Genomic DNA, 12,584 nt, shown 5'->3' with positions numbered 1-12,584 from the left:
CTTACGACTGGGTGATCGAATCTTAATGAATTTTGATATTTAGAAGGACGTTGTGACTCAGAGCTCTTATTTTAAATCCTGACCGGCATTAAGCCTCTGATTTTCCTTTTAAATCAATCTATTGATTCTTAGAATTTCGTTAGAGCTCATACCATATGAGCTCTTGGCTCTTAGCTCTTCTTGCCTCCTCACAAGTGCCATATGAGCTCTTAGCTCTTGTTGTAATTACCTTCTTCCTCTTTGGTATGGGAATAGAAAATTAATAGACAAGTTTCACCTCCCGAATATTACTGAAAAGCTGATAGGTTTACACAAAAGGATTTCGGAAACTGCTACATGCTTCATTGAGACAACAGCCTCATAACGTGCAGCTCATTTTTACTTTGCGAGACGGTGTAGATCATAGGCGGTACAACGCTCCTTCATGTAATAAAATTTGCGCTGTGCTTACTCTTAATGGTGGCCATAGTTTTCACCAAATGAACTGGTTGTAAAACAACGTGGCAAAAATCTTGTCATTTAAAAAAATACCAACCATCATGTGGATCCCTTTACCTACCCAATGTTTTATCTAGCTAGAACTTCAGGATGGTCAAGGGGTATGCTACTTCAACCACCTTATGTAAGTCCATATATAACACAGCTTGAATTAGCGAGGTATCGACCTGAACATGCGAAAAGCCTTTCTTCGCAAGGTGTAACATCCGACCTGTGTCTGATTGGTTTTAGTGCTTTTTATTCTGATGGAAGGCTTTTTCCAACAGTACCTCGTTGACACCAAAATTTGTGTTAAGCGTGATCGTATTGACTGGATAAAATATAACCAGAAAACTGTTATGGGTCACCTTTGACCCCCAGATTTCTTTATTACTGTGACAATTCTGCCCTCAAGATCGTCCCAATCTCATTACTAGAATTGGAAAACTGAAATTTGGCTATATAATCAATGATATTGATAAGGAACACATACTTGCAAAGGTGACAACATATGTGCATAGGATTGAATTTCAAAAAAGAGGACTACCACATACGCATTTGCTATTGATCATGAATTCTCTGGATCGATCCCATAATCCAGTTGAAAGTGATGATCTTATTTCAGCCGAAATTCCAAATTTCAACGATTAAGAGGATTAGTGTTAAAGTGGATCATTCATATTCCGTGTGGGAATTTAAATCCCAATACAAGTTGTATGATTAATAAGAATCATAAGACCGTGCTTTTAATCGAAAAGATTCTAACAATCGCCGAATTACTCGTTATAATCGTCATGTCACCACATTTAATACTAATATGCTTAACAAATTTCAATGTCGTATAAATGTTGAATATGTAGGGAATATAGGTCCCGTAAGGTATCTATATAAATGCATCTATAAGGGACATAATTGCACTTCAATAAAGATTGTCGAAAATAAAAGGTGCATGGGTTTACAATGAAACAGAAACTTATGTGGAAGAACGATGCATTCCACCAACTGAAGCATACTGGCGACTATTTAGTTACGATTTCCAAAAAAGAGCCATGTCGTTCAACGTTTAAATGTTCTTTTGCCAGGACATTAGCTAATGCAAAATATCAGCCAATCCCAAGAATATTTGATTGATATTTGACAACGAGGCTTAATGTTGTAAGCGTATTTTCGACACAACAAGGCGTTAAAACTAATGAAGAACAAGGAAATTCTCTATGACTAGGAAATGCCTGAGCACTATGGGTGGAGTGGCAATACCAGTAAATGGGAACAATGAATACGTCGATTACGTGTCATTGGACGAATTCACAATTCACAACGTAAACTTTGCGGCTTTTCCCGAATCCTTCTATTTGCGAGTACTTTTGTATCATGTAAAAAATGGAACAAGTTTTGAAGATCTTAAAAAAGTTGATAGCATTGTTTATTCCACATACAAAAAAAAACGTGCCTGGCTCATGGTCTTGAATTCGACAATAAACAGTGGTTCGACGCTCCAGAGGAATCGGCACTGTCCGAACACCTTCTGTAATTCAAATGTTTTTCGCACAGATTCTTGTTTTTGGTAATTCTGCAGATCCAAAAGCTCCTTGGGAGAACTTCAAAAATCAGTTGGCAGAAGAATTTATTCGGCATGCGCAATGAAACAGCTTATCTGAAGATCTTGCAGTAAAGCATGATCATCGCATTATTGCATCGAAGTTAAATACGATGGCCACAGAACATCGAAGTTATACTTTTTCGGTAGAACGATACAGCACGGACAACATTGAGACATATAGAAAAGACCAGAGCTTGAAATTTTAAATTCTAGTGAGACAGGAGCTACTGGAGATATCGGATTCTGTAAGGAAAACAGCTTGAAATTGTTGACAATATTTTATAGCCTGTCAATGATCCTAAATATATTGGAAAAAAAAGTTTTTTAATAGATGGACTAGGTGGTACCGGTAAAACATTTGTTTATAAAACCTCGTACCACATTCTGTGTGGAATGAATCAGAAACTAAAATATACGGCTTATACGGGAATAGCAGCAACTTTATTGCCATTAGGACTAAGAGGACACAAGACCTTTGGCTTAAAAGTTTCACTTTCCTCAGGTTCTGTTTCGAGTGTAAGACCTGGTGCAAGCACAGCTTTAGAATTAGCTCAAGTAGACGTTTTCCTAAAATTCCCCCCTTTAACTTCACCTTAAGATGATAGTAAATATACTGAAGGCACTTTACCAACAGAGAATTTCCATACAGATATTAAATATAAACTTCTTCGCATTATGGATCTATCCGATCAATAAACTACCTCTCATAAGCTATCTGAATTAGCAAGTAAATCACGGTCACTGCTCACACTTAAAAAGAATTTAAGGAAGATGGTTCTTTCAGCCTAAATTAAATAAAAAAAACTAGTTTTTTTAACTGAAAGTAAGGAGCGACATTAAAACTTAAAACGAACAGAAATTACTCCGTATATGAAATGGGTTGTCCCCTCCGCAGTCCCACGCTCTTTACGCTAAAGTTTTTAGTTGTTTTAAAAAGTAGAATTGTGGCAAAGAGTCAAACTTTAGCGTAAAGAGCGTGGGACTGCGGAGGGGACAACCCATTTCATATACGGAGTAATTTCTGTTCGTTTTAAGTTTTAATGTCGCTCCTTACTTTCAGTTAAAAAAACTAGTTTTTTTTATTTAATTTCTGAACGTTTTTGAATTAATGCATGTTTGATTTTGGCTCTCCGCACATAAATTATTGAAATGAAATTAGTATATTAATTTTTTTTTTTGGCTAAATGGCTTTCTCTTAGTTTTGATCAGACGATTTTGATAAATAAGGGGTGGGGAAGGAGGCCTAGCTGCCCTCCAATTTTTCGGGTACTTAAAAAGGCTACTAGAACTTTTAATATTCAACAAACGTTTTTATTAGTAAAAAATATACGTAACTTAAGAATTAACTTACGTAACAAACTTTTATATTCTTATATTTTTATTATGTGTACGAGGGGGTTTGTACCCTCGTTAATACCTCGCTCTTTACACTAAATCGTAAGTTTTGCTCCAATTCTTTAAGAATGACCCCTGAATCAAATAGGCCGTAGAATAAATAGTTGAAATCACTAAAAATATTTTAGCATAAAGAGCGAGGTGTTTATCTCCTCCTAAATACCTCGCTCTTTATGCTAAAGTATTTTTAGAACCCTTCATATGCGTAATAATCTCTGTTTGTTTTAAATTTCAATGCTATTCCTTACTTTCATTTGAAAAAACGTTTTCATGTTTATTTTTTCATTGTTTTTTTTATAGTAATGCTAGAAAATCCTGCGCCCTTTTCATTGAATTTTTTCCCCCATGGCATATTTCTCCAAGGAAAGATCCTCCCACATAGCCCCCTCCCTCAACCCTACCCCCAAAACCAAAAAAATCCCCCTAAAAACGTCTGTACACTTCCCAATAACCATTATTATATGTAAACACTGGTTGAAGTTTGTAACTTGCAACCCCTCCCCCAGGGACTGTGGGGGAGTAAGTCATCCCCAAAAACATAGTTATTAAGATTTTCGACTATGCCAAACAAAATGGCTCTCTCAAAATTTTGATCCGTTGACTTTGGGAAAAAATGAGCGTGGGAGGGGGCCTAGATGCCCTCCAATTTTATTGGTCACTTAAAAAGGGCACTATAACTTTTCATTTCCGTTAGAATGAGCCCTCTTGCGACATTCTAGGACCACTTGGTCGATACGATGACCCCTGGGAAAAAAAAAACAAAGAACAAGCAAATAAACACGCACCCGTGATTTGTCTTCTGGCAAAAAATGCAAAATTTCACATTTTTGTAGATAGGAGCTTGAAACTTCTACAGTAGGGTTCTCTGATACGCTGAATCTGATGGTGTCATTTTCGTTAAGATCCTACGACTTTTAGGGGTTTTTCCCCCTATTTTCCTAAATATGGCAAATTTTCTCAGGCTCGTAACTTTTGATGGGTAAGACTAAACTTGATGAAACTTATATATTTAAAATCAGCATTAAAATGTGATTCTTTTGATGTAGCTATTTATATCAAAATTCAATTTTTTAGAGTTTTGGTTACTATTGAGCCGGATCGCTCCTTACTACAGTTCGTTACCACGAACTGTTTGACTAGTGGACTATTTTGATACTTTTTTATGTTTTGTGGTGATTATCATCCCTGTCCCCAGTTAGCCCTGCCCCTTTTTATTTTCTCCTCTTTTTCTTTCTCTTCTGGCTAATGTGATTTTTTGTCATTATTGCTGTTTCATTTCTTGATGTAAAAATGACGAACTGAGTTTTTCCTCTCGGCAAAACTCGCAAATAGATGACAGACGAATTTATCTGCATTATACAACTTGACATTAATAAGATATAATATTCTGTTCATTCAATAAAACAATACTATTTTAGACGGAAGTAAACCCACTTAATTTCAAGTCAAATTAATTTTAAATAAAATTAAACTTATAATTAAATCCACATTCGGTGAAATTCCAGTTTAGCGACTCTTCTAACGGAAGCACTGGAAAATAAACCAAGCAGTACCGTTAGATCCTTTGACAACAGAGCTACTCACAGGGGGGAAGGCAACCACGACAGCTGCATCGAGCGTCCTGGCTAGGGGTGGAGTGGCCGCAGCTGGGGAATCATCCATTTTCATCAAATTTGTCACTTTGATTCAGTGTTTTTTTGCTTATATCTGAGTTAGGAGGGGATACTGTAGTTAATTTTTCCCCGGGCACCACCAGCCCTAGGAGCAGCTCTGCTTAGTAGCATTATATGTTAGAGTGCTCATCAGAATAAAATATCTTAATGAAATAAAGATGAAAGAATTAAATATTTTAATGAAATATTAATGGTCATTCTTCAGATAATTCATCCCCCCTCACCCTGGTAAAGGCCCGGTTATAGTTCTAATAATATATTTCGTCATTGTTTATTATCTCTTAAAGGATCATGCTTTCTCTGCTAAAACGTGTTGATACTTTTTTGACCCGAGAAAACCGAGGGGGGAGGGGATATTTTTTTGAATTATTTGAAAATGTAGATAACAATAAGGGAAACACAATACCCTTATTAATTACAACACCCTGAATATTATAATGTATTTTTTTGTTTTTGATGTTTAGAATGATTTTCGGTGTTTGCTTTTGGTATGAATTTCTTTGTTTTTAATGTATCCTAGGGCTCTATCTGGGACCGTCAGGGGAAGGGGGTTGCATTGTCAGTAAAACGACAACTAAGCTATTCGCAAAGAGCATAAAATAAGTTGCCTAGTGGTACCACTCTTTTTGTTTTATAGTTTCCTTCAGAAGAGTCGCTTAGCTCCGATTTTGACCTATAATTTAAATTTAAAAGCAAGGGATTTGTAAAGACAAATTTGATCAACAAACCTCAAACGGATAAAAAGGAGCACGTAAAGAAAACGCCATTGCAAGGCTAAAGCGAGCACTTGCGACAACTAGAATAGTAGCCCATTGTCTTCGTGTATAGATTCCCCACATTTTGTACTAAACAAGTCTAGTCTAGACACAGCAGAGGTATTTACCTCTACTGTGCGTCTCGATTACGTCTCTAGCAGTTTCTTCTATTTTCCAAAGGTGTAAACAAAGGGGCGTGAATTTGATCAGCAAACGTAAAGGGTTTGATGCTTTCTAGACTTTTAAAGACCACTATGTGATTTCAATAAAATTGTTGAAAAAAAATTGCGTAGCGATTTAAAATGGGCATAACAATGGAAAGAAACAAGATAACCCGGATAATAATATACACGTCGCATATTGTAAATTAGGAATTTCATTGTTTTCTTTTAGCTTTTTTTAACAGGGCTCTATCAGGGACCGACAATCCCGGTATTTGAAAAGAAGATAAAGCGAGTAACCATAGTAATGGTACTAATGTTTTATTTTATAGCTTCCGGTAAAATTCTTGTTTAGCTACATTTTGCTTTCTTGGAATAGGGTTTGGTTAGAAAATGGAAATTATAGTAATGAATCAAGGGCCAAAAATATACTCTGGGAAGTTATTGCCAAGTTTCCATATTAACTCTCTTCTGATTTCTGTTTTAAAAATTTGCCTACTTGACAAGTCTATACCTATTGAAAAAACAAGATTTTACCTCAATATTCATCTATCGGTTTCTTTTTCTCTGGTTTTGGTTCTGAAAATGCAATTCCTGTTATCTAAGTAGAATATTAAGCCAAATTAATTTTTTTTTCAAAATTTATGAAATGTATTTGGAAAACTTTCAAACCTCGTTAATTGGGGTTGAGCAAAGTTGTGAAGCTCAAATCAGTTTTTTTTTCAGTTTTTTAGTTTTCGTTAAAGCAGATGATTTGTTTTACAAGGTTTCACATTCATAAAACATTGATTTTTAAAGATCATTTGGATCACTGCCTTTATAGCAGTGACCTTAGGATGGGTCTGTAGACTCATTCCTGAATGTTTCATTTTCCTAATCTAACTCTTTTCCAATATTGTAAAAGTAGCTTAAATAGAATTTTACCTAGCTTCCTTCGGAAGAGTCACAAAATTGCAATTTTACCCAATATTCGAATTGAAATCTAAAAAGCATGTAATCTATAGAAAAATTTTGGGTAAAATTCTAGTTAAGTGACTTCTTGTTATCTCGGTAAGGGTTTAGGTTATGAAAATGAAACTTTCAGGGATGTGTCTACAGGCTAAAGTATGTCCTGGGAAGGTATTTAAAGTACCCAACTCCACTCCTTCTCCCTCTAGAGGGTCCTGAAATTTGTTTACATGACAGGTCTATACCTATTCAAATTTTGACAAAACAACATTTTACCTTAATTTTCAGTTTCTAGTTGCTTTTTCTCTGCCTTTAGTTCTGAAAACGCAATTCCTGTTATTTGAGTAGAATTTTTTGAGCCATATCAATGTTTTTTTTTTCAAAATTTAGGAAATGTATTTGCATATCTTTAAAACCTTATAAATTGGGATTGAGCAAAGTTATGAAGCTGAAAACAATTTTGCTGCACTTCATTCAAGCAGAAGACCTATTTTGCAAGGTTTCACTTTTATAACACACATATTTTTAAAGGTCATCAAAGGTCAGGATTCTCAAGAGGGAGAGGAAGTGGAGGTAGGTACTAAAAAGCATGTAATCTATAGAAAAATTTGATCAACAAACCTCAAACGGATAAAAAGGAGCCTGTAAAGAAGAAGCGATTGCGATGCTAAAGTGAGCACTTGCGACAACTAGAATAGTAGCCCATTGTCTTCGTGTATAGATTCCCCACATTTTAGACGTCACAGTAGACCACATTTTATGCAAGAGAAACAACTGCGTTGAAAAAGCTCTTATCCATTTTAGATTTGGTCTGACAGTCCAACCTTAATTTGTCAGAAGTGTAAACAAAGGGTCGTAAGTCTTGCAAATCTTACGCGAACGATCAGATATGGCTACGACCAGGATTATACTGGAGTAGTTTTTGTACATCTGAATAATATATGCATGAACTACGGGTTATCTACTGTCATGTCTGGTATACTCCCCAAGCATCACTTTTTCCACACTGTCCTGAGGCAGCGAGTGAAACAGTGGAACCAAACAATTAATTGAAACTCAGTTCGAACCAGTATTTTCACTTCGAAGTTTGAACATTCGAGGAAAGGGTTGAATTCTTAAGGAGAAAAATTGAATTCAGGCGAAAAAAGACCAGAAATTTAGCTAAGATATTCTTAGCCAGGGGAATTAAAATTCACGACAAAATTTGCCAAATATTTACTTAACCTTAAGTTCTCAAAGGGACAATCTTGTATCCATGGAAGAAAACGATTTCTCTTTTGGAAAACATGTGAAATAGTTGTAAAACAATTTTATTTTTCGTATCCCTATAAAAACGAAGCATGTGTTTTAGAAAATAAAAAGTTTATGTTATAATTATAAAACATATCGGGATTCTGGTAAACAAGGGTTTTAGTGATAAATGAGGGACTGCCGGCTTCTAGCTGTCCCCCCAGGACAATTCCCACAGAAAATTCACTGGAAAATCCTTTCCACATGTAAAATCGAGCAGCTAAAGTAGATAAATGAAAATGATGAAGGAAGAAAGGGAATCTGAGTAGTGATATCTCCATGGTTTTAACAAGGCCCCTATCCCTTCGAAGCACAGTCTCGACATTCTTTTAGAAACATCATCAAGACGCAGGTGTGTGTTATGTCATAGGGAATGTTTTCTTCGAGACAAATGTGCTTCTTACGCAATGGAGAATGTTTACTTTGATTGTTATGTAATTAGGGCATGGGTGTTACAAGGAACCATTAGAGTCTGTTAGTCAACCGGAGAATCCCAAGTTGTAACTGGAGGGCCCACACGTGGGTGCTACGTAATGACGGTGTACAAGTAGGATTTGACGTAATCTTGCGTGACTTGATAGATTTATTGGGAGTTGCGTAATCTTACGTGACTTGCAGAATTTATTGAGAAAGATGTAATGACAGCACACATGTTAGCGTTCCGTAATGACGGAGCACAAGTGGGTGTTACATAATGGCAGCACACACGTGAGTGTTACGTAATGATGGCGCAAATGCAGGAGCTACGTAATGACAGCGTGAACGTGACAGCTACATAATGGCAGCGCAGACTTAGGGTGCTACATAATGACGCTGTATACGCGTGTTACATAATATTTTAAAAGGTGTTTTCGGGATTTCATTTGTTTTCAAGGCGTTTTTATTTTTTCACAGGGAACCATTACATTCCAAATATTTTACGTCCACATTAGGATTCAAAAGGGATTCCCCCTCAAGGGAACTGTGCCGTGCGCATGTGCACTATGAAAGCCTGTGTAAAATTTTAATTCGATAATATGTTCTACATGATAACCTATAGCACGCAAGAAGAATCCCTTGTTCGTGCATGCTAGAATGATTAAATGAATTGCATCATTGAATGATTAAATACTGCAGTAATTGACATGCAGAAAGGAAAATTGATTACTAAAAATTCTTGCACTTCGTAGGCACCTGCATTTTAAGTAAAGCTTTAAAGAGTATTATCAGATAATATTGGGGCTTGTTAATAACATATTATTTTAGTAATAGAGTATTTTACTCTATTGGGACTTGAATGTGCTATCAGAGATGAAATAAAAGCGAGAGTAGGAATATTGTACGCCTTCATACATGATCAAAAGTTTTTTTTTCCTACACAGAAGTTTACACTTATATTAAGGGCTGTCTTGAATGAGCATATCTATGTACATGGGCTACAATATGCTAAAACTGAGTAAACGATTACCTTTCGAAGTTTTATCCTGAAACAAAAAATTTAAAAAATCTTTTGAACATACAATTTTTATTAAAGAAATTTAGGAACATTGTCAAAACGCATATATATTTAATACAAATTTTGATAAGCACAAACTTAGAAGTATTATTAAAACAGAAAAAAGCAGTTAAAACTCAACAACGGAAAAAAAACGTCAAAAACTTATAAAGGATAAAATATAAGCAAAAAGAACAGTGAATTAAAGAAACAGTGAAAACCCTACTAACCAATTCCAACGGGGAGCTAGAAACCAATTCCAACGGGGACCTAGAAACTAACTCCAGCGGGGCCTTGTAACCTTTTCCCTCAGGAAGGTTGGGCCTAGCAGGAATTTCCTGGGGGACGGTGGAATTGTTGTTAGAGATAAATTTAAGCAATATTATGAGGTATTTTTGAGAGGTCCTAATGAAAATGCATCAATGATTTTACTGAGTGTTAGATTTCAGCCGCCCGGCAGCCGAAAAATTCTTTTAGCGCAACCCCACATAAACTTTATGCTGTAAAACATGCTAGTCCAAGAACTTCACGCCATCATGGAATTATTTGGCTGCCCCGTGGCATTCCAAAGGCATTTTCACCGGAAATTACTGACATACTCATAATTCTACCATAATTCTACTGATATTCTACCGTAATTCTACCCAAAGCTCTTGGTGCTAGTCTCTTAAATGAATACACAAGCAAATTATGACTAGACATTATAGATGTTACTAGTAATTCTGCCACAATTCTACCGTAATTCTATCCAAAACCAAAGTTACTAGTCCCTTAAGTGAACATAAAAACAAATTATCGCCAGAAATTATTAACATTACTCGTAATTCTACCGAAATTCTAGTCTCTTAAATGAAAATATTAACAAATTATCACCATAAAATATTGAAATTACTCGTAATTCAACCAAAATTCTAACGTAAATCTAACCAAAGCCAATGATACTAATATCTTAAATGATTATGTAAATAAATTATCACCAGAAATCGTTGAGACTACCCGTATTTCTACCTAAATTCTACAGTAATTCTATCCAAAGTCCCTAAAACAAGTCTCTTGAATGAAGACATAAGCAAATTATAACCAGAAATTTTTGATATTACTCGTGTTTCTACCAAAATTCTACCGTAATTCTAAACAAAGCCAAGAACACTAGTCCCTTAAATGAAGACATAAACAAGATATCACCAGAAATTTTTGACATTACTTGTAATTTTTTCAAAATTCTCCTGTAAACCTAACAAAATTCAATGATACTAGTCTCTTAAATGAAGACATAAACAAATTCTCACTAGAAATGATTGACATTACACGCAATCCTCACAAATTCACAGAGTCAGCCACAAGAAAATCCCAGAGCAGACACAGAGACATGCAAAAAAACGCTCAGTCACACAAGCACGGTGGGAAAGGTTATAATAGGGAGGTTACAGAGGGTATTGTAGGTTAGGTTTATCTAACCTACAAGCATGTAAGAAAAAGGAGGAGTATTTTTATGTTTGGGACTCGGTGTGTTTGTGTGTCTGGCTGTGTTTTTGTGTGTGTTTATTTTCTGTCTCCCTTCTGTCGTGTCTGTGTGTATGTCTCTGTGTGTTAGTGTGTCTGACTTTGTGTTTTTTTATGTGTAGTTTTGTCTATCTCCCACCGTCACTGTGTGACTGAGCGTCTGTTTCCATGTCTCTCAGTCTGTCTTTGTGTTTTTGTGTGTCTTATTTTGTGTTTTTGTGTGTTAGACCATGTGTTTTTTATGCTTTTACTCTCTCCCCCCTTGCCTGTGTGACGCAGCGTCTATTTGTATGTCTCTGTGTTTTATGTGTGTCTGATTCTGTGGGTTTGTGTGTCGGAATTTGTGTTTTGTATATATATTTGTGTCGCTTTCTTACATTACTTTTGTCAATGAGTGTCTGTTTGCATGCTTCTGTGTTTTTTGTTTGTCTGACTCTGTAGGTTTATGTGTCCAACTTTCTGTTTTTATGTGTGGTCTTCTTTGTCTCTCTCCCAACGTGCTTGTGTGACTGAGCGTCTGTTTGCATGTCTCTGTGTCTGTCTTTATATTTTGTGCGTCTGATACTGTTGGTTTGTGTGCTTTTCTGGTCTGTGTGTCTGACTTTGTGTTTTTTGTGTGTGTTCTTGTCTCTCTCTCTCTCTCTCTCTCTCTCTCTCTCTCTCTCTCTCTCTCTCTCTCTCTCTCTCTCTCTCTCTCTCTCTCTCTCTCTCTCTCTCTCTCTCTCTCTCTCTCTCTCTCTCTCTCTCTCTCTCACCGTGCCTGCGTGACTCAGGGTGTGTTTGCATGTCTCTGTGTGTTTGTGGGTGTGACTGCATTTTCTGTGTGTTTTTATCTCTTCCCCATCGTTCCTGTGTTACAGAGTGTCTATTTGCTTGCTTCTGTGTCTGTCTTTGTGTATCTAACTCTGTGTATTTGTACGTCTGACTTCGTGTTTTTGTGTGTTTTTGTCTCTCTCTCCCCTGCCTGTTTGACTGAGTATCTGTTTGCATGTCTCTGTGTCTGTTTCTGCGTGTTTGTACGTCTGACTACATTTTTGTGTTTGTTTTTATCTCTTTCTCACCATTCCTGTGTGACAGAGCGTCTATTTGCTTGTCTCTGTGTCTGTCTTTGGGTTTTTTGTGTCTGACTCTGTGTGTTTGTGTGTCTGACTTTGTGTTTTATTGTGTATTTTTTGTCTCTTTCCCCCCTGCTTGTTTCACTGAGTCTCTCTTTGCACATTTCTGTGTATGTCTTTGCTTTTTCGTGTGTCTGACTCTGAGTATTTGTGTCTCTGCCTTTATATTTTTTGCGTATGTTTTTGTCTCCCT

The 12,584-nt window shown here is 36.2% G+C and overlaps 1 protein-coding gene across 2 annotated transcripts in view; it reads right to left on the bottom strand.

Annotated features, from left to right (window-relative positions):
* LOC136037777 (MFS-type transporter SLC18B1-like) overlaps window positions 1-7,915 on the bottom strand; it is a 62,199-nt gene extending 54,284 nt beyond the window's left edge. The window contains exon 1 of one of the 2 annotated variants that reach the window (XM_065720597.1): window positions 7,631-7,915. In XM_065720597.1, coding sequence (XP_065576669.1) covers window positions 7,631-7,765 — 135 coding nt within the window. In that variant the 5' untranslated portion in view covers window positions 7,766-7,915. Of the gene's footprint in view, window positions 1-5,873; window positions 6,043-7,630 lie in introns of those variants that run through there. The other variant, XM_065720598.1, reaches the window with a different exon arrangement.
* Between the last annotated feature and the right edge of the window lie 4,669 nt (window positions 7,916-12,584).

The sequence above is a fragment of the Artemia franciscana genome, chromosome 17, assembly GCF_032884065.1.
Source record: "Artemia franciscana chromosome 17, ASM3288406v1, whole genome shotgun sequence".
NCBI lineage: Eukaryota > Metazoa > Arthropoda > Branchiopoda > Anostraca > Artemiidae > Artemia > Artemia franciscana.
Note: the sequence above shows the minus strand (reverse complement) of the source record. Positions and strands in the feature narration are given on the sequence as shown.